The sequence below is a fragment of the Macaca thibetana genome, chromosome 2 (assembly GCF_024542745.1).
Source record: "Macaca thibetana thibetana isolate TM-01 chromosome 2, ASM2454274v1, whole genome shotgun sequence".
In the NCBI taxonomy this organism is placed as follows: Eukaryota; Metazoa; Chordata; class Mammalia; order Primates; family Cercopithecidae; genus Macaca; species Macaca thibetana.
In genome coordinates, this window is record NC_065579.1 from 93,611,639 (window position 1) to 93,632,247 (window position 20,609).

At 62.5% G+C, this 20,609-nt stretch overlaps 1 protein-coding gene across 1 annotated transcript in view; it reads left to right on the top strand.

Moving 5' to 3' along the window:
* Positions 1-5,716: 5,716 nt before the first annotated feature.
* Positions 5,717-20,609, top strand: part of LOC126948962 (zinc finger protein 669-like) — a 25,230-nt gene continuing 10,337 nt past the window's right edge. Inside the window, exon 1 of the mRNA XM_050781386.1 lies at positions 5,717-5,830. Within this exon, the coding sequence (XP_050637343.1) occupies positions 5,717-5,830 (114 nt within the window). The remainder of the gene's footprint in view (positions 5,831-20,609) is intronic.

Genomic DNA, 20,609 nt, shown 5'->3' on the forward strand with positions numbered 1-20,609 from the left:
GGGGCTATTGGTCCCCACCTCGCGGGGGGTGGCTCACCCCCCTGCGAGGTGGCTCCCAATAGCCAGGGGGGGGAGGGGGGGGGGGGGGTCCCCACCTCGCGGGGGGTGGCTCACCCCCCTGCGAGGTGGCTCCCAATAGCCAAGGGGGGGGGGGGGGGGGTGGCTATTGGTCCCCACCTCGCGGGGGGTGGCTCACCCCCCTGCGAGGTGGCTCATAGCCAAGGGGGGGAGAGGGGGGGGGGGTGGCGAGGTGGGGGGGGGAGGGGGGTGGCTATTGGTCCCCACCTCGCAGGGGGGTGGCTCACCCCCCTGCGAGGTGGCTCCCAATAGCCAAGGGGGGGAGAGGGGGGGTGGCTATTGGTCCCCACCTCGCGGGGGGTGGCTCACCCCCCTGCGAGGTGGCTCCCAATAGCCAAGGGGGGGGAGAGGGGGTGGCTATTGGTCCCCACCTCGCGGGGGGTGGCTCACCCCCCTGCGGTGGCTCCCATAGTCAATTGCGTTTCACCCCCTGCGAGTGTGGCTCATGTACAAGGGGGGGAGAGGGGGTTAGCTGTTGAGAACAATATCACATGGGGAAGACACACCCCCCTGCGATTGGGAGTAGTATCCTTTTCTCTTCTTCTGGATAGTTGAAAAAATATGTCCGGCGAGTTGGACAACCCCTTTTATTGAAGGTAGTATCATCCTCTTCCAAGGTGGGTATTTGGAACCATATCACAGGGGGCGTTTTGGCTTCCTGGATATTCGTCGCGAAGTCATCCTCTCCTCACTGGGTATAGGAAACAATGTGACAGCCGCGGTAGACACTCCCCGCGACTTGAGGTGTAATATCTCTGCCTGGATATTAGAATCCACGATGGACCCACAGCGTTTTTAAGATTTTGTGTGTAATGTCATGTCCTCCTCTAGACATCACGAACAGTATCAAAGACGGGTGTACACCCTCTCCAATATAGGGAGGAATATCATCCTCTGTCTGCCTGGCTATTAGTAGCAAAATCAAAGTAGTGTTTATAACCCCTGCGATATTCTGAGTAATATCATCCTCTCCCAGGTGGAAATTATGAACAGTATCACCGGTGGCGTGTACACCCCCGGCGATATTGAAAATAGTATCATCCTCTTCCCTCCCGGGTCATGGGAACAACATCACTGGGGGGTGTACACTTTCTGTGATATTGGGTGTAACATCATGTTCTGTGCCTTGGAATATTAAGGACAATATCACGGGGTGAGCGTGTACATCTTTTGCAATATTGGGAATGAAATTATCCTCTCTCCCCCTGCAAATTAGGAAAGATATCACAGAGTGGGTGTTCACCTCCTGCGATATGGGGATTAATACCATCTTCTCCCCTTCCGGATATCAGGAAGAGTATCACACGGGGATGTACAGTGTCTGCGATACTGGGAGTAATATGAACCTCTCGGCCTTGAGATGTTAAGAAGAATATCACAGGGTGAATGTTCACCCCTGCCATATTGGGAGTAATATCAGCCTCTCCACTCCATGGATATTAAGAACAATATCCCAGGCTGGGTGTACGCCTCCTGCTCTATGGGGAGTCATATCATCCTCTCCCTTCCAGGATGTTAATAACAATATCACAGGGCGGTTGAACACAGCCTGCGATACTGGAATTATTATCATCCTCTCCCCCTCCGGATACCAGCAACAATATCCGAGAAGAGTTGTACACTCCCTGCGATATTGGGAGTGATATCATATGCTTCTTCCGTGAATATTAGGAGCAATATCACCAGGTGGCTGTCCATTCGTTGCTATGTTGGGAGTCATGTCATACTGTATCACCCTAGATATTAGGATCGGTGTCACAGCGTGAGTGTACACCTACTACGATATTAAAACTAATATCATGCTGTCCGTCCCTGAATATTAGGAACGACATCATAGGTAAGTGTACACCCCTTGCGGTATTAGGAGTAATAATATGATTAATTATTAAACATCAATGATTGATTTTAATAATTATCAATGACACTATTAATAGGATACCATTATTAATTATGGATAATTATTTTACATACATGATTATGCACACTTAAAATTAATTATTAATATTAATGTCATTTAACAATATTATTAGTTCTTAATATTAATCATTATTTTATTACCAACATCTCTTACTATTGACTTAAGCAATATTAATTGCTGATATCATTAATTATTAATAGTGATATTACTATTAATTATTAATACTAATCGTTAACATTTTAACCAGTATTAATTTTTACTATCTTTATTATGATTATTAATATCGATGATTATTATTAATTTTTATTATATTTATTAATATTAATAATTAATAGATTTGTTCCTGATATCCGGCGGGGAGAGGATATTAGTCCCAACATCGAAGAAAGTGTACACCCCTCTATGATGTTATTCCTAATAACCAGGGGGTAGAGGATAACATTATTGAAAGAGAGAACAGAACTGGCCTCAGCAACAAGAAGTAAGGAGATGCAGGGTCAAGGAGCCGTGTGGTTCCATCACACTCAACATTCACACCAAGCAGAGCACAGGCAGGACCAGCCGATGGGGGAGCCGAAGTGGAGGGTCTCTGGGGTGGAGGCCCTCTGGGTGGGCAAGATTCTCTACCTAAAACTCCAATAGAAGATCTACACAGCAGTAGTTAAAGAAAACACACACTAAGAAAAAGGCCAAAATAAAAATAGGACACCAAGTTTGGTCAACCGGGTCTCACAAGCCAGTAGGTACGTGTGGGCTGAGAAGCTGGGGTGGGGGCACACCCCCAGGGGCCAACGCAAACAGTGGACCGCGGGGGCCCTCCTCCTGCCCAGAGGATGCTCAGCTCCCAAGGGACCACCAAAGTCTGGAACCCAGGGACACACCACCTGACCTCCTGGACCACATGCCAGCACAGGCAGGCAGTCTCCTGGACCACAGGCCTCAATGTCCAGTATCAGACAGGCAGGCAGTCTGGGCTTTTGGGTCCAGGACAGGGGTGGATGGTCCTGCTAGGCATTGGCGTTCTGGGGGGACATCAAGAAGTGCTTAAAATAGAGCCCATCTCTCAGGATGACAAAAAAAAAAAAAATTCCTGCATTGAGTAGGTGGTCTCCAAAAAGCATTCTACGTCTGGCTTTGTAATTCCCCAACTATTTCTTATTTACTCTTAAAAAACATATTTTAAAGTAAAAATAGAACACTATATTCACACAATATACAGGACACAAACTAGGTGGTTGGGACAAAAGATATATGACATTTTTTTCAAAAGTAGGATAGCATTTGTTCACATGCCCACAAAAAAGGCCAGCAAAAGCTGTTGCAGGAGAGGTAAACCATCACTGGACTTGTTTGCAGTGACCTACACTTGATCTATTTCTAGTCTCAAGGAAAGCGAAATAAGAAAATGGATAGTTTTGTTGCCATGGTTATTCCCAGCCACCAGCTCACCTTACCACCCATTTTCCATCATTTCTAATAACCTAGTTTCTTAGAGTGATATTGTAGGAGCCAATAACCCAGGCTCTTTATTAAATGGTTTCTCCTGGTGCCACCCTCATTCAGCCACTTTTTACCACTTTCCTTTGTCTCACCAGTCTGCAGCATGGCTCAGGAATGAAAAATACTCACCTAAAGCTACCAAGATTTTTCATTGCAGGGAAATCTTGTGCTTGGTTGCATCCACTTAAGATTCTGAATGGTTTATGTGTTCCTGAACTTTAAGGATAAATTCCTATGTAGCCAGGAGGAAAACAGTTGAGATGGTGGGTTGCTATTTTCTTTAACATTGGTTTTACTTATTTTATAATCAGCTTACTTTGCCTGGGAAAGGAAGGTGATATTTAAGAAAACAGTCTGGAGAATGTGCTATCTGGTGAAACTCAACTAGACAGCTCTCTTGATTGTTTCAGATTTCTTGAGCGGCTAAGAAAGACAGTAGCTCAACTTTTGGCAAAAGCCCACGAGAATGGAAAGTATCCATTTGGAGTCTCTTAAGAGATACTTTGTGGTGAATTGTGCTTCATTGGTAAATTCTGGTCTATACTACAGCGGGCTGTGGAAGTGCGGCTTTCTATAGACACACAGTTTTTTAAAAGGTATTGCTAGTGGCACAGATCTACACATCTAAACACTAGGTGGCAACCTTGCCTTTTGTGTCACCAATCAAAGTCATTTTACAAAACCATAATATTTAAGGAGATATATGGAACCATCACATCTCAGCCTTCTTTACCAGTTTTATTTTAATATTAGCATCCAGATATAACAAACGGCCAAAGGCCATTCTTAAAAGCAGATCCAAATTAGGGGAGCATTAAATGTATATAGACTTGACTTTTTCACAGCGTTCACTGGAAGGAACACCAGCAGCCTCACAACTGTTAGAATTCCCTCCCCCTCTGGGTGTGGACATTCGTTGATTAAATGTTTATTTCAGGCAGTGGGGATTCTCTGGTGAACAAGAGACAAGGTCCTTCCTTTTGTGGAGCCTACACTGAAGTAGAGGAGACAGATACTAACCAAGTAAATGAAAATAATTTTAGGTAATAATTTCAATGAAAAATAACACCATAATGTAATAGAAATTGGGCATGAGGGGAAGAGAACAGCGTCAGGAAAGGCCTTAGAAAAGCTGGCGCATGACCTGAAGCCTGGATGAGAAGGAGCCAGCCAGACCAAGGCCTGGGGGAAGAGTGGTCCAGGCAGAGGGCACAGCAAGTGCAGCAGCACTGGGTAGGGACAAGCTTTGGATGTTTCAGAATAGAAAGAAGCCAGTGTAGCCAGAGCATGGTAAGGGGAGGGAAAGGTGGGATAAAATGAGGCTGGAAGACCATCGGGGTTCAGACCACGTAAGGACTGGTTGGCCAAGGAAGGAGATGAATTGTATTCTAAGCTCGATAGAAAGCAGTGGAGGAAGAGTCCAAAGGGCAAAGGGACTCAAGTTCACCTTCTCTGTTATCACCGAGGATGTATTCTGCTCCTGACAGCACTCACACTGTTCCAACTATTAAGATAGCAAATTTGGTAGACATGGCTCCTTCCCTAGGACCTCTCAGCCCAGAACAGAGCTCAGAGGCCCAGCATCCTTTAGAGTGTGGATCCCTGCAAGGAAAAGGCAGAGGCAACATTTTGGAAACACTGAACCCTGTGGCCAGTACCCATTTTCCTTTGAGAAAGTATTTCAACCCACAAACCTCCTTTAGGCCAGAAAAGAAAAACAAAAGAGGTCGAATTTCCTGTTGTGATATGCACAGATCAAATTTAGGCTCCAGGACACCTGAGTTCTGTGTGGTTCTCTTTTTTGCCTGGCACCAAACAATGAAGCTTTATGATAAACAATGATGGTGACAATTTGACAAGAGACTTGGTCTATCTCTTGCACTAAGGCATTTTAGTCAGAGGGCAAGCATTCTGTAGTAAATGAAGCCTGGCTCAGCTAGTCTCAAGCAAGACTTTCCTGTACACGCAGTCATACCCAGAGTAGTTTATGAGCTGCTCTGCTTACTTAGCCTTGTGGTGGGGCACTGAGCAGCATCTCAGGAGGCTGGAGTAGAAGGGAAGAGGAGGCCTTGCCACCTGACTACACAAAACCAAAGTGCAGGACTGCATTTTCCCGCATAACTGCATGTGCTTTTTTATGACGTTTTCCCCTTTTTGAGGTTGCTCTGGATTAATGTCATTACCTGAGAAACTGGCCCATACAAGTAACATAAGTGAAGAATGTATATCCTGTGGGTTCTGCATCCAAGAGGAGAGGATGTGCCCTATCGAAAGGGAACAGCTGCCACCCAGCTCCAGTCAACTGTTTCCATGCAAGAATGTGGGGCCAATGCTGTGAGAGCTCCTGATTTGTCTACAGAAACTGAAGTCCAGATTTTTATGTGCGATCTCTTCTTTTTTAAATGTCTGCAAATGATTTAATAGAAAATATCCCTGAGTGGCCAAGTAAATTGTGTCTGTGGGCTTTACATGGTTTGTGGGTCTCTCACGTATGAACTCTGCTTTAGTCAATTTTCTAACATTTATGAAAATTTCAAATGTATAGACAAGGCGAAATAACTTTACAATGCACAGCTCTGGATGCCTATCACCTAGATTCCACTAGCTTTCTCACCTATCTTTTCAGTTATTTATTTTAACCAAATTTTAACTGTATGGGAATTTGAAGTGGCAGGGAAGAAGGAAAGAGAGGGGAAAGTCCTGTAGAGGTGACTCTCGTATCAACTCATCTCTTAAAGTTCAATTACATCCATTCACCTGGTTTTCTATTCAGCCTTGATGTAAAACTGGATCTCCAAACTGAGGGACTTCAGAGCCCTTTTGAGCTGGGTGCCTTGAGCAGATCCAATCTGCCTCACAAAGTGAGATTCCAGGGCTAAGCCCCTTGATGCTGGAGGGTTTTGTGAATTAGGGAGAACACATCTTCTCCCATCTCCCTGGACATGGTCAGATTTCACACACCCCAGAAGTGAGGCCTACAAGATCTGGGCAGGGCTACGGGTAATGGATTGCCTTCCCCTGACCACAGTTCAGTCAGAAAGGGCCAGGTGCAGACCGTGGGATCCCAACCAGGAGGAAAAGCATGCAGTGAAAAGTGTCACTCACTCTGAGGACGTGTGAGCAGGCCTCTTTGCACAAGGGATGCTCATTTTGTGTGAAAAGTTAGAGATGAAAGCTTTGACTGTGCAAACTGATTATTTTAATTAAGTCCCATGAGACTTGATGCAGAATGCTTTGCAGAGGTTGAAAATAGCCTTTATCTGGGTTCGCACATGTGCACTGAGAGCCAGGGAAGATATTTAAATCCTGACAGCAGTTCTCATGTTGGCTTGTCTAGAGAGACTGATCAGCAGCCTGACTTGTCCTTTGTGGTGACTGAGAAACACCTGAGAGATAGAGCAGGCGAGAAAGCTTTTATACCTACTACTGTTCCCCCACTGCCTCCACTGCACCAAAAGAAAATTATATTCCCTGTGCGATAGCAGCGTATCATTAAGGGATGGTAATCACCATGGTAACCAAGGATAATCTGCTTTGAGCAAATGGAAAAATAAAGAAAAGCATTGGGTCAGGGCTTGCTACACCCACATTAGCTCAAAACGCTCCCGATTTAAAGTATTATGGAAAAGATATATTTTCTAGACTGGCAGCTGGACCAAATTTTAGAATCATTACGTTCTAAAAGTGAAAGGAACCTTACAGAATGACTAAGGGCTGCAACTAAATGCCTGCAAGGTCAGCAGATCAGGTAAATATTCAGGCCAGAGATACCACTGTGGTGGCAGAGGGAATGGGTGCAGGGGTGGGTGTGGAGTGGGGCCAGGCTCTGAGAGACAGGGCAACAGCATCTGCAGCTGCAGCGGATTGGAGACACAGGAGAGGCTGGCCCTCTGATGTCAGATCGTGTGCTTTCTCAAAGACAGCTGAGAATGCAGATTTTTTACATGAAGTATCTCAATTTCGACTACTAATTAAAGCTAATTTAAAGCAGATTAACTAAAACACATCTGTGAACTCCCAATTTACAACATTTGATTAAATACACATGCCTATTCTTTTTTTAAACCTTGATACTGAGGTCCAGAAAAGTTGTGATGCATGTCACACAATCAATTCATGAGCAAGTCAGGCCTCTGGGTTCTGGACTCCCAGTGCTGTGCTCCTTCCCTCCTAGAATGTGGTGGTGACACTCTACCTTAGCTCCAAGGGCCTCATTTCCACTTTAATTAGTACATGAACTCCATTGGCTAATTAGGCTTTCCTATGGGCTAAAAATTTAGAAACCATAAAGAGGAGAGAGATGTGTTTATTTCATTAGAGATCATACAAAGAGGCGAGCTGTGTGGCGTCAGCACCAAGAGCTCGACAGTGCCAGAGCCAGCACTGCAGTTGAACTCAGCCTGGTCTCTCGGTGAGACCTCAGACAGCTTCCCATTCTCCTCATCTGCAAAGGAACGAGGTGGTACCCACGCAGACCTGAGTAGTACATTGTGCTGTCCTCTGTAGACAACAGTAACTGCTCTGCATGAGGATAGGCACTCTGTGCCACTTGGCCATCATGGCAGGAGGCTGGCAGAGCTTCACCTGGTTTCCACTGCCAGTCCCTTATGCCCAATGGCATTGATTTTGCAAGACAGAGTGGTGGGCTGGCATCAGCCCTCTGTGGGCCAGAGGAAGGGGTTCTAAACATTGTAGATGGAAAAGAACTAAATATTCATGGAAGTGAAGTAGCCATCAGGAGGCTTGGTGTGGGCCATAATGCTGTGGACAGCTGCCAGTGTTCTCTCCTGAAGCCCCCTGCCCTACCGTGACCCCAAGACCACAAAAGCTCTGGAACGTGAGTGTGCCCCATTCACATATTGGATGACTCGAGGGCTAGACCAGGCAAACAAATGCGTCGGTGCCTCTTCCAAACGCTTGGAAGAGTCTGTATTTCCACTCTTGCTCTTTGTTTTTTGTGAAGCCACATCTGGATCCAGCCGCTCCTCTGTTGAAATGGGTTCTCTTTCCTGTAGTCCTGCCACATTCTCCCAGGTTCACACCCACCGCGCGGGGGGTGGCTCACCCCCCTGCGAGGTGGCTCCCAATAGCCAAGGGGGGGAGAGGGGGTGGCTATTGGTCCCCACCGCGCGGGGGGTGGCTCACCCCCCTGCGAGGTGGCTCCCAATAGCCAAGGGGGGGAGAGGGGGTGGCTATTGGTCCCCACCGCGCGGGGGGTGGCTCACCCCCCTGCGAGGTGGCTCCCAATAGCCAAGGGGGGGGGGGCTAGAGGGGGTGGCTATTGGTCCCCACCGCGCGGGGGGTGGCTCACCCCCCTGCGAGGTGGCTCCCAATAGCCAAGGGGGGGAGAGGGGGTGGCTATTGGTCCCCACCTCGCGGGGGGGTGGCTCACCCCCCTGCGAGGTGGCTCCCAATAGCCAAGGGGGGGGAGGGGGGGTGGCTATTGGTCCCCACCGCGCGGGGGGGTGGCTCACCCCCCTGCGAGGTGGCTCCCAATAGCCAAGGGGGGGAGAGGGGGTGGCTATTGGTCCCCACCGCGCGGGGGGGTGGCTCACCCCCCTGCGAGGTGGCTCCCAATAGCCAAGGGGGGGAGAGGGGGGTGGCTATTGGTCCCCACCGCGCGCGGGGGGGCTCACCCCCCTGCGAGGTGGCTCCCAATAGCCAAGGGGGGGAGAGGGGGGTGGCTATTGGTCCCCACCGCGCGGGGGGTGGCTCACCCCCCTGCGAGGTGGCTCCCAATAGCCAAGGGGGGGAGAGGGGGGGGCTATTGGTCCCCACCTCGCGGGGGTGGCTCACCCCCGCGGGGGGGGTGGCTCACCCCCCTGCGAGGTGGCTCCCAATAGCCAAGGGGGGGAGAGGGGGTGGCTATTGGTCCCCACCTCGCGGGGGGTGGCTCACCCCCCTGCGAGGTGGCTCCCAATAGCCAAGGGGGGGAGAGGGGGGTGGCTATTGGTCCCCACCTCGCGGGGGGTGGCTCACCCCCCTGCGAGGTGGCTCCCAATAGCCAAGGGGGGGAGAGGGGGTGGCTATTGGTCCCCACCTCGCGGGGGGTGGCTCACCCCCCTGCGAGGTGGCTCCCAATAGCCAAGGGGGGGAGAGGGGGGGGCTATTGGTCCCCACCTCGCGGGGGGTGGCTCACCCCCCTGCGAGGTGGCTCCCAATAGCCAAGGGGGGGAGAGGGGGTGGCTATTGGTCCCCACCTCGCGGGGGGTGGCTCACCCCCCTGCGAGGTGGCTCCCAATAGCCAAGGGGGGGAGAGGGGGTGGCTATTGGTCCCCACCTCGCGGGGGGTGGCTCACCCCCCTGCGAGGTGGCTCCCAATAGCCAAGGGGGGGAGAGGGGGGGGGGTGGCTATTGGTCCCCACCTCGCGGGGGGTGGCTCACCCCCCTGCGAGGTGGCTCCCAATAGCCAAGGCGGGGGGAGAGGGGGTGGCTCTTGGTCCCCACCTCGCGGGGGGTGGCTCACCCCCCTGCGAGGTGGCGCCCAATAGCCAAGGCGGGGAGAGGGGGTGGCTCTTGGTCCCCACCTCGCGGGGGGTGGCTCACCCCCCTGCGAGGTGGCGCCCAATAGCCAAGGGGGGGAGAGGGGGGTGGCTATTGGTCCCCACCTCGCGGGGGGGTGGCTCACCCCCCTGCGAGGTGGCTCCCAATAGCCAAGGGGGGGAGAGGGGGGGTGGCTATTGGTCCCCACCTCGCGGGGGGTGGCTCACCCCCCTGCGAGGTGGCTCCCAATAGCCAAGGGGGGGAGAGGGGGTGGCTATTGGTCCCCACCTCGCGGGGGGTGGCTCACCCCCCTGCGAGGTGGCGCCCAATAGCCAAGGGGGGGGGGGGGGGGGGGGGGGCTATTGGTCCCCACCTCGCGGGGGGTGGCTCACCCCCCTGCGAGGTGGCGCCCAATAGCCAAGGGGGGGAGAGGGGGGTGGCTATTGGTCCCCACCTCGCGGGGGGGGCTCACCCCCCTGCGAGGTGGTGCGCCCAATAGCCAAGGGGGGGGAGAGGGGGTGGCTATTGGTCCCCACCTCGCGGGGGGTGGCTCACCCCCCTGCGAGGTGGCGCCCAATAGCCAAGGGGGGGAGAGGGGGGGCTATTGGTCCCCACCTCGCGGGGGGGGTGGCTCACCCCCCTGCGAGGTGGCGCCCAATAGCCAAGGGGGGGAGAGGGGGGGTGGCTATTGGTCCCCACCTCGCGGGGGGGGGGCTCACCCCCCTGCGAGGTGGCTCCCAATAGCCAAGGGGGGGGGGGGGGAGGGGGGTGGCTATTGGTCCCCACCTCGCGGGGGGTGGCTCACCCCCCTGCGAGGTGGCTCCCAATAGCCAAGGGGGGGAGAGGGGGTGGCTATTGGTCCCCACCTCGCGGGGGGTGGCTCACCCCCCTGCGAGGTGGCTCCCAATAGCCAAGGGGGGGAGAGGGGGGGGGGGTGGCTATTGGTCCCCACCTCGCGGGGGGGGGGCTCACCCCCCTGCGAGGTGGCGCCCATAGCCAAGGGGGGGAGAGGGGGGTGGCTATTGGTCCCCACCTCGCGGGGGGTGGCTCACCCCCCTGCGAGGTGGCGCCCAATAGCCAAGGGGGGGAGAGGGGGGTGGCTATTGGTCCCCACCTCGCGGGGGGGGGTGGCTCACCCCCCTGCGAGGTGGCGCCCAATAGCCAAGGGGGGGAGAGGGGGGGGGTGGCTATTGGTCCCCACCTCGCGGGGGGGTGGCTCACCCCCCTGCGAGGTGGCGCCCAATAGCCAAGGGGGGGAGAGGGGGGGTGGCTATTGGTCCCCACCTCGCGGGGGGTGGCTCACCCCCCTGCGAGGTGGCGCCCAATAGCCAAGGGGGGGGGAGAGGGGGTGGCTATTGGTCCCCACCTCGCGGGGGGGTGGCTCACCCCCCTGCGAGGTGGCGCCCAATAGCCAAGGGGGGGAGAGGGGGGGGCTATTGGTCCCCACCTCGCGGGGGGGGGGGGCTCACCCCCCGGCGAGGTGGCGCCCAATAGCCAAGGCGGGGAGAGGGGGGGGTGGCTATTGGTCCCCACCTCGCGGGGGGTGGCTCACCCCCCTGCGAGGTGGCTCCCAATAGCCAAGGGGGGGAGAGGGGGTGGCTATTGGTCCCCACCTCGCGGGGGGTGGCTCACCCCCCTGCGAGGTGGCGCCCAATAGCCAAGGGGGGGAGAGGGGGTGGCTATTGGTCCCCACCTCGCGGGGGGTGGCTCACCCCCCTGCGAGGTGGCGCCCAATAGCCAAGGCGGGGAGAGGGGGGGGGGCTATTGGTCCCCACCTCGCGGGGGGGGTGGCTCACCCCCCTGCGAGGTGGCGCCCAATAGCCAAGGCGGGGAGAGGGGGGGGGGGTGGCTATTGGTCCCCACCTCGCGGGGGGGCTGGCTCACCCCCCTGCGAGGGGGGGGGGAGGCGGCCCCCCCCTAGCCAAGGGGGGGCGAGGGGGGGGGGGGGGGGTGGCTATTGGTCCCCACCTCGCGGGGGGGGTGGCTCACCCCCCTGCGAGGTGGCTCCCAATAGCCAAGGGGGGGGAGAGGGGGGGGGGCTATTGGTCCCCACCTCGCGGGGGGTGGCTCACCCCCCTGCGAGGGGGCTCCCAATAGCCAAGGGGGGGAGTGGGGGTGGCTATTGGTCCCCACCTCGCGGGGGGGGGCTCACCCCCCTGCGCGGTGGCGCCCAATAGCCAAGGGGGGGAGAGGGGGGGGGGGCTATTGGTCCCCACCTCGCGGGGGGTGGCTCACCCCCCTGCGAGGTGGCGCCCAATAGCCAAGGGGGGCGAGAGGGGGCGGCCATTGGTCCCCACCTCGCGGGGGGGGTGGCTCACCCCCCTGCGAGGTGGCGCCCAATAGCCAAGGGGGGGGGAGGGGGTGGCTATTGGTCCCCACCTCGCGGGGGGGGGCTGGCTCACCCCCCTGCGAGGTGGCGCCCAATAGCCAAGGGGGGGAGAGGGGGGGGGGCTATTGGTCCCCACCCCGCGGGGGGTGGCTCACCCCCCCTGCGAGGTGGCGCCCAATAGCCAAGCGGGGGAGAGGGGGTGGCTATTGGTCCCCACCTCGCGGGGGGTGGCTCACCCCCCTGCGAGGTGGCCCCAATAGCCAAGGGGGGGGGGGAGGGGGTGGCTATTGGTCCCCACCTCGCGGGGGGGTGGCTCACCCCCCTGCGAGGTGGCGCCCAATAGCCAAGGGGGGGAGAGGGGGGGGGGGCTATTGGTCCCCACCTCGCGGGGGGTGGCTCACCCCCCTGCGAGGTGGCGCCCAATAGCCAAGGGGGGGGAGAGGGGGTGGCTATTGGTCCCCACCTCGCGGGGGGTGGCTCACCCCCCTGCGAGGTGGCGCCCAATAGCCAAGGGGGGGAGAGGGGGTGGCTATTGGTCCCCACCTCGCGGGGGGGGGCTCACCCCCCTGCGAGGTGGCGCCCAATAGCCAAGGGGGGGAGAGGGGGGGTGGGCTATTGGTCCCCACCTCGCGGGGGGTGGCTCACCCCCCTGCGAGGTGGCGCCCAATAGCCAAGGGGGGGAGAGGGGGGGGGGGGCTATTGGTCCCCACCTCGCGGGGGGGGGGGGTCACCCCCCTGCGAGGTGGCTCCCCCCCTAGCCAAGGGGGGGGAGGGGGGGGTGGCTATTGGTCCCCACCTCGCGGGGGGGGGCTCACCCCCCCTGCGAGGTGGCGCCCAATAGCCAAGGGGGGGGAGAGGGGGGGGGGGCTATTGGTCCCCACCTCGCGGGGGGTGGCTCACCCCCCTGCGAGGTGGCGCCCAATAGCCAAGGCGGGGAGAGGGGGGGGCTCTTGGTCCCCACCTCGCGGGGGGTGGCCCACCCCCCTGCGAGGTGGCGCCCAATAGCCAAGGGGGGGAGGGGGGGGTGGCTATTGGTCCCCACCTCGCGGGGGGGGGGCTCACCCCCCTGCGAGGTGGCGCCCAATAGCCAAGGGGGGGAGAGGGGGGGGCTATTGGGGGGGGGGGCTATTGGGGGGGGGGGGGGCGGGGGGGTGGCTCACCCCCCCTGCGAGGGGGGCTCCCCCCCTGCGAGGTGGCGCCCAATAGCCAAGGGGGGGAGGGGGTGGCTATTGGTCCCCACCTCGCGGGGGGGGGGGGGCTCACCCCCCTGCGAGGTGGCGCCCAATAGCCAAGGGGGGGAGAGGGGGGGCTGGGGGGGGTCCCCACCTCGCGGGGGGGGCTCACCCCCCTGCGAGGTGGCGCCCAATAGCCAAGGGGGGGGGAGGGGGTGGCTATTGGTCCCCACCTCGCGGGGGGGGGCTCACCCCCCTGCGAGGTGGCGCCCAATAGCCAAGGGGGGGAGAGGGGGGTGGCTATTGGTCCCCACCTCGCGGGGGGTGGCTCACCCCCCTGCGAGGTGGCGCCCCCCAAGGGCCAAGGGGGGGGGGGGGGGGTGGCTATTGGTCCCCACCTCGCGGGGGGTGGCTCACCCCCCTGCGAGGGGGCCCCCAATAGCCAAGGGCGGGAGAGGGGCTGGCTCTTGGTCCCCACCTCGCGGGGGGGGGGCTCACCCCCCTGCGAGGTGGCGCCCAATAGCCAAGGGGGGGGAGGGGGGGGGGGCTCTTGGTCCCCACCTCGCGGGGGGGGGGCTCACCCCCCTGCGAGGTGGCGCCCAATAGCCAAGGGGGGGAGAGGGGGTGGCTATTGGTCCCCACCTCGCGGGGGGTGGCTCACCCCCCTGCGAGGTGGCGCCCAATAGCCAAGGGGGGGGGGGGGGGTGGCTCTTGGTCCCCACCTCGCGGGGGGGGGCACCCCCCCCCCGAGGTGGCGCCCAATAGCCAAGGGGGGGGGAGGGGGGGTGGCTATTGGTCCCCACCTCGCGGGGGGGGGGTGGCTCACCCCCCCTGCGAGGTGGCGCCCAATAGCCAAGGGGGGGGGGGGGGGGGGGGGGGGGTGGCTATTGGTCCCCACCTCGCGGGGGGTGGCTCACCCCCCTGCGAGGTGGCGCCCAATAGCCAAGGGGGGGGGAGGGGGGGGCTATTGGGTCCCCACCTCGCGGGGGGGGGGCTCACCCCCCTGCGAGGTGGCGCCCAATAGCCAAGGGGGGGAGAGGGGGTGGCTATTGGTCCCCACCTCGCGGGGGGTGGCTCACCCCCCTGCGAGGGGGCCCCCAATAGCCAAGGGGGGGGGGGGGGGGGGGGGCTTTTGGGCCCCACCTCGCGGGGGGGGCTCACCCCCCTGCGAGGTGGCGCCCAATAGCCAAGGCGGGGAGAGGGGGGGGGGCTATTGGTCCCCACCTCGCGGGGGGGTGGCTCACCCCCCCCTGCGAGGTGGCGGGGGGGGCCAAGGGGGGGGCGCCCAATAGCCAAGGGGGGGGGGGGGGGGGCTATTGGTCCCCACCTCGCGGGGGGTGGCTCACCCCCCTGCGAGGTGGCGCCCAATAGCCAAGGGGGGGAGAGGGGGGGGGGGGGGGGCTATTGGTCCCCACCTCGCGGGGGGGGGGGCTCACCCCCCTGCGAGGTGGCGCCCAATAGCCAAGGGGGGGAGGGGGGGGGGGCTATTGGTCCCCACCTCGCGGGGGGGGCTCACCCCCCTGCGAGGTGGCGCCCAATAGCCAAGGGGGGGGGGGGGGGGGCTATTGGTCCCCACCTCGCGGGGGGGGGCTCACCCCCCTGCGAGGTGGCGCCCAATAGGGGGGGGGGGGGGGTGGCTAGGGGGGGGGGGGGGGGGGCTATTGGGGGGACCTCGGGGGGGGGGGGGGGGGGCTCACCCCCCTGCGAGGTGGCGCCCAATAGCCAAGGGGGGGGGGGGGGGGGGGGGGGCTATTGGTCCCCACCTCGCGGGGGGTGGCTCACCCCCCTGCGAGGTGGCGCCCAATAGCCAAGGGGGGGGGAGGGGGGGGGGGCTATTGGTCCCCACCTCGCGGGGGGGGCTCACCCCCCCCTGCGAGGTGGCGCCCAATAGCCAAGGGGGGGGGGGGGGGGGGGGGCTATTGGTCCCCACCTCGCGGGGGGGGCTCACCCCCCCTGGAGGGGGGGCCCAATAGCCAAGGGGGGGGGGGGGGGGGGGGTGGGTATTGGTCCCCACCTCGCGGGGGGGGCTCACCCCCCTGCGAGGGGCGCCCAATAGCCAAGGGGGGGGGGGGGGGGGGGGCTATTGGTCCCCACCTCGCGGGGGGGGGGCTCACCCCCCTGCGAGGTGGGTGGCGCCCATAGCCAAGGGGGGGAGGGGGGGGGGGGGGCTATTGGTCCCCACCTCGCGGGGGGGGGCTCACCCCCCTGCGAGGTGGCGCCCAATAGCCAAGGGGGGGAGGGGGGGGGGGGGGGCTATTGGTCCCCACCTCGCGGGGGGGGGGGGCTCACCCCCCTGCGAGGTGGCGGGGCCCAATAGCCAAGGGGGGGAGAGGGGGGGGGGCTATTGGTCCCCACCTCGCGGGGGGGTGGCTCACCCCCCTGCGGGGTGGCGCCCAATAGCCAAGGGGGGGGGGGGGGGGGGGCTATTGGTCCCCACCTCGCGGGGGGGGGGGCTCACCCCCCTGCGAGGTGGCGCCCAATAGCCAAGGGGGGGGGGGGGGGGGGGGCTATTGGTCCCCACCTCGCGGGGGGGGGGGCTCACCCCCCTGCGAGGTGGCGCCCAATAGCCAAGGGGGGGGGGGGGGGTGGCTATTGGTCCCCACCTCGCGGGGGGTGGGGGCACCCCCCTGCGAGGTGGCGCCCAATAGCCAAGGGGGGGGGAGGGGGGGCTATTGGTCCCCACCTCGCGGGGGGGGGGGCTCACCCCCCTGCGAGGGGGGGGGCGCCCAATAGCCAAGGGGGGGGGGGGGGGGGGGGGGGGGCTATTGGTCCCCACCTCGCGGGGGGGGTGGCTCACCCCCCTGCGAGGGGGGGGGCGCCCAATAGCCAAGGGGGGGGAGGGGGGGGCTATTGGGGGGGGGGGCGGGGGGGGGGCTCACCCCCCTGCGAGGTGGCGCCCAATAGCCAAGGGGGGGGGAGGGGGGGCTGGCTATTGGTCCCCACCTCGCGGGGGGGGGGCTCACCCCCCTGCGAGGTGGCGCCCAATAGCCAAGGGGGGGGGGGGGGGGGGGGGGCTATTGGTCCCCACCTCGCGGGGGGGGGCTCACCCCCCTGCGAGGTGGCGCCCAATAGCCAAGGGGGGGAGAGGGGGGGGTGGCTATTGGTCCCCACCTCGCGGGGGGGGGGGCTCACCCCCCTGCGGGTGGCGCCCAATAGCCAAGGGGGGGGGAGGGGGGGGGGGGGGGGGGCTATTGGTCCCCACCTCGCGGGGGGGGGCTCACCCCCCTGCGGGGGGGCGCCCAAAAGCCAAGGGGGGGAGAGGGGGGTGGCTATTGGTCCCCACCTCGCGGGGGGGGGGGCTCACCCCCCTGCGAGGTGGCGCCCAATAGCCAAGGGGGGGGGGAGGGGGGGGGGCTATTGGTCCCCACCTCGCGGGGGGGGGGCTCACCCCCCTGCGAGGTGGCGCCCAATAGCCAAGGGGGGGGGGGGGGGGGGGGTGGCTATTGGTCCCCACCTCGCGGGGGGGGGGGCACCCCCCTGCGAGGGGGGCGCCCAATAGCCAAGGGGGGGGGGGGGGGGGGGGCTATTGGTCCCCACCTCGCGGGGGGGGGGGGCTCACCCCCCTGCGAGGTGGCGCCCAATAGCCAAGGGGGGGGGGGGGGGGGGGGGCTATTGGTCCCCACCTCGCGGGGGGTGGGCTCACCCCCCTGCGAGGGTGGCGCCCAATAGCCAAGGGGGGGAGGGGGGGGGGGGGGGGTTGGTCCCCACCTCGCGGGGGGGGGGCTCACCCCCCCCCCCGAGGTGGCGCCCAATAGCCAAGGGGGGGGGGGGGGGGGCTATTGGTCCCCACCTCGCGGGGGGGGGGGGGGGGGGGGGGGGGCGAGGTGGCGCCCAATAGCCAAGGGGGGGGGGGGGGGGGGGGCTATTGGTCCCCACCTCGCGGGGGGTGGCTCACCCCCCTGCGAGGTGGCGCCCAATAGCCAAGGGGGGGGGAGGGGGGGGGGGGCTATTGGTCCCCACCTCGCGGGGGGGGGGGGGCTCACCCCCCTGCGAGGGTGGCGCCCAATAGCCAAGGGGGGGAGAGGGGGGGGCTATTGGTCCCCACCTCGCGGGGGGTGGCTCACCCCCCTGCGAGGGGTGGCGCCCAATAGCCAAGGGGGGGGGGGGGGGGGGGGCTATTGGTCCCCACCTCGCGGGGGGGGGGGGGGGGGGTCCCCTGCGAGGTGGCGCCCAATAGCCAGGGGGGGGGGGGAGGGGGGGGGGGGCTATTGGTCCCCACCTCGCGGGGGGGTGGCTCACCCCCCTGCGAGGTGGCGCCCAATAGCCAAGGGGGGGGGAGGGGGGGTGGCTATTGGTCCCCACCTCGCGGGGGGTGGCTCACCCCCCTGCGAGGTGGCGCCCCATAGCCGAGGGGGGGGGGGGGGGGGGGGGGGGGGCTATTGGGGGGGACCTGGCGGGGGGGGGGTGGCTCACCCCCCTGCGAGGGGTGGCGCCCAATAGCCAAGGGGGGGGGGGAGGGGGGGGGGGGCTATTGGTCCCCACCTCGCGGGGGGGGGGTGGCTCACCCCCCTGCGAGGGGGGGCGCCCAATAGCCAAGGGGGGGGGGGGGGGGGGGGGCTATTGGTCCCCACCTCGCGGGGGGGGCTCACCCCCCTGCGAGGGGGCCCCCAATAGCCAAGGGCGGCAGAGGGGGGGTGGCTATTGGTCCCCACCTCGCGGGGGGTGGCTCACCCCCCTGCGAGGGCGGCCCAGCCAGCCAAGGGGGGGGGGGGGGCGGGGGTGGCTATTGGTCCCCACCTCGCGGGGGGTGGCTCACCCCCCTGCGAGGGGGGGCCCCAATAGCCAAGGGGGGGGGAGGGGGTGGCTATTGGTCCCCACCTCGCGGGGGGGGTGGCTCACCCCCCTGCGAGGGGGGGCGCCCAATAGCCAAGGGGGGGAGAGGGGGGTGGCTATTGGTCCCCACCTCGCGGGGGGGTGGCTCACCCCCCTGCGGGGTGGCGCCCCAAAGCCAAGGGGGGGGGGGGGGGGGGGGTGGCTATTGGTCCCCACCTCGCGGGGGGTGGCTCACCCCCCTGCGAGGTGGCGCCCAATAGCCAAGGGGGGGGAGAGGGGGTGGCTATTGGTCCCCACCTCGCGGGGGGGGGGCTCACCCCCCTGCGAGGTGGCGCCCAATAGCCAAGGGGGGGGGGGGGGGGGGTGGCTATTGGGTCCCCACCTCGCGGGGGGGGGGGGCTCACCCCCCTGCGAGGGGGGCGATAGCCAAGGGGGGGGGGGAGGGGGGTGGCTATTGGTCCCCACCTCGCGGGGGGTGGCTCACCCCCCTGCGAGGTGGCGCCCAATAGCCAAGGCGGGGAGAGGGGGTGGCTATTGGTCCCCACCTCGCGGGGGGTGGCTCACCCCCCTGCGAGGTGGCGCCCAATAGCCAAGGGGGGGGGGGGGGGGGCTATTGGTCCCCACCTCGCGGGGGGGGGGCTCACCCCCCTGCGAGGTGGCGCCCAATAGCCAAGGGGGGGGAGGGGGGGGGTGGCTATTGGTCCCCACCTCGCGGGGGGGTGGCTCACCCCCCTGCGAGGTGGGCGCCCAATAGCCAAGGGGGGGGAGGGGGGGGGGGGGGCTATTGGTCCCCACCTCGCGGGGGGTGGCTCACCCCCCTGCGAGGTGGCGCCCAATAGCCAAGGGGGGGGAGAGGGGGTGGCTATTGGTCCCCACCTCGCGGGGGGTGGCTCACCCCCCTGCGAGGTGGCGCCCAATAGCCAAGGGGGGGGGGGGGGGGGGGGTGGCTATTGGTCCCCACCTCGCGGGGGGGCTGGCTCACCCCCCTGCGAGGTGGCGCCCAATAGCCAAGGGGGGGGGGGGGGGGGGTGGCTATTGGTCCCCACCTCGCGGGGGGTGGCTCACCCCCCTGCGAGGTGGCGCCCAATAGCCAAGGGGGGGAGGGGGGGGTGGCTATTGGTCCCCACCTCGCGGGGGGTGGCTCACCCCCCTGCGAGGTGGCGCCCAATAGCCAAGGGGGGGAGAGGGGGGGCCAAGGGGGCTATTGGTCCCCACCTCGCGGGGGGGGTGGCTCACCCCCCTGCGAGGTGGCGCCCAATAGCCAAGGGGGGGGGGAGGGGGGGGTGGCTATTGGTCCCCACCTCGCGGGGGGTGGCTCACCCCCCTGCGAGGTGGCGCCCAATAGCCAAGGGGGGGGTGGGGGGGGGCTATTGGTCCCCACCTCGCGGGGGGTGGCTCACCCCCCTGCGAGGTGGCGCCCAATAGCCAAGGGGGGAGAGGGGGTGGCTATTGGTCCCCACCTCGCAGGGGGGTGGCTCACCCCCCTGCGAGGTGGCGCCCAATAGCCAAGGGGGGGGAGAGGGGGGGGGCTATTGGTCCCCACCTCGCGGGGGGTGGCTCACCCCCCTGCGAGGTGGCGCCCAATAGCCAAGGGGGGGAGAGGGGGTGGCTATTGGTCCCCACCTCGCGGGGGGTGGCTCACCCCCCTGCGAGGTGGCGCCCAATAGCCAAGGGGGGGAGAGGGGGTGGCTATTGGTCCCCACCTCGCGGGGGGTGGCTCACCCCCCTGCGAGGTGGCGCCCAATAGCCAAGGGGGGGCGAGGGGGGGGCTATTGGGTCCCCACCTCGCGGGGGGTGGCTCACCCCCCTGCGAGGTGGCGCCCAATAGCCAAGTATCACTGTTTTTTTTTACCCCCTGCAGTACAATGCATGTTATTATCTTCTCTTTCTTTAGCTGTTGAGAACAATGTCACATGGCGGAAGACACACCCAGCACTATTGGGAGTATTATCATTCTCTCTTCTTCTGGATAGTAGAAAAAATATCTCAGGCGAGTTGGACAACCCCTTTCATATTGACAGTATTATCATCCTCTGCCAACGTGGATATTAGGAACCATATCACAGGGGGCGTGTTAACTTCCTGGATATTGGTCGCCAAATCATCCTCTCCTCACTAGGTATAGGAAACAATGTGACAGTCAGGGTAGACACTCCCCGCGACTTGAGGTGTAATATCTCTGCCTGGATATTAGGATCCACGATGGACACACAGCCTGTTTAAGATTTTGTGAGTAATATCATCTCCCCCTCTAGACATTACGAGCAGTATCATAGACGGGTGTACACCCTCTCCAATATAGGGAGGAATATCATCCTCTCCCCGCCTGGATATTAGGAACAATATCAAAGGAGTG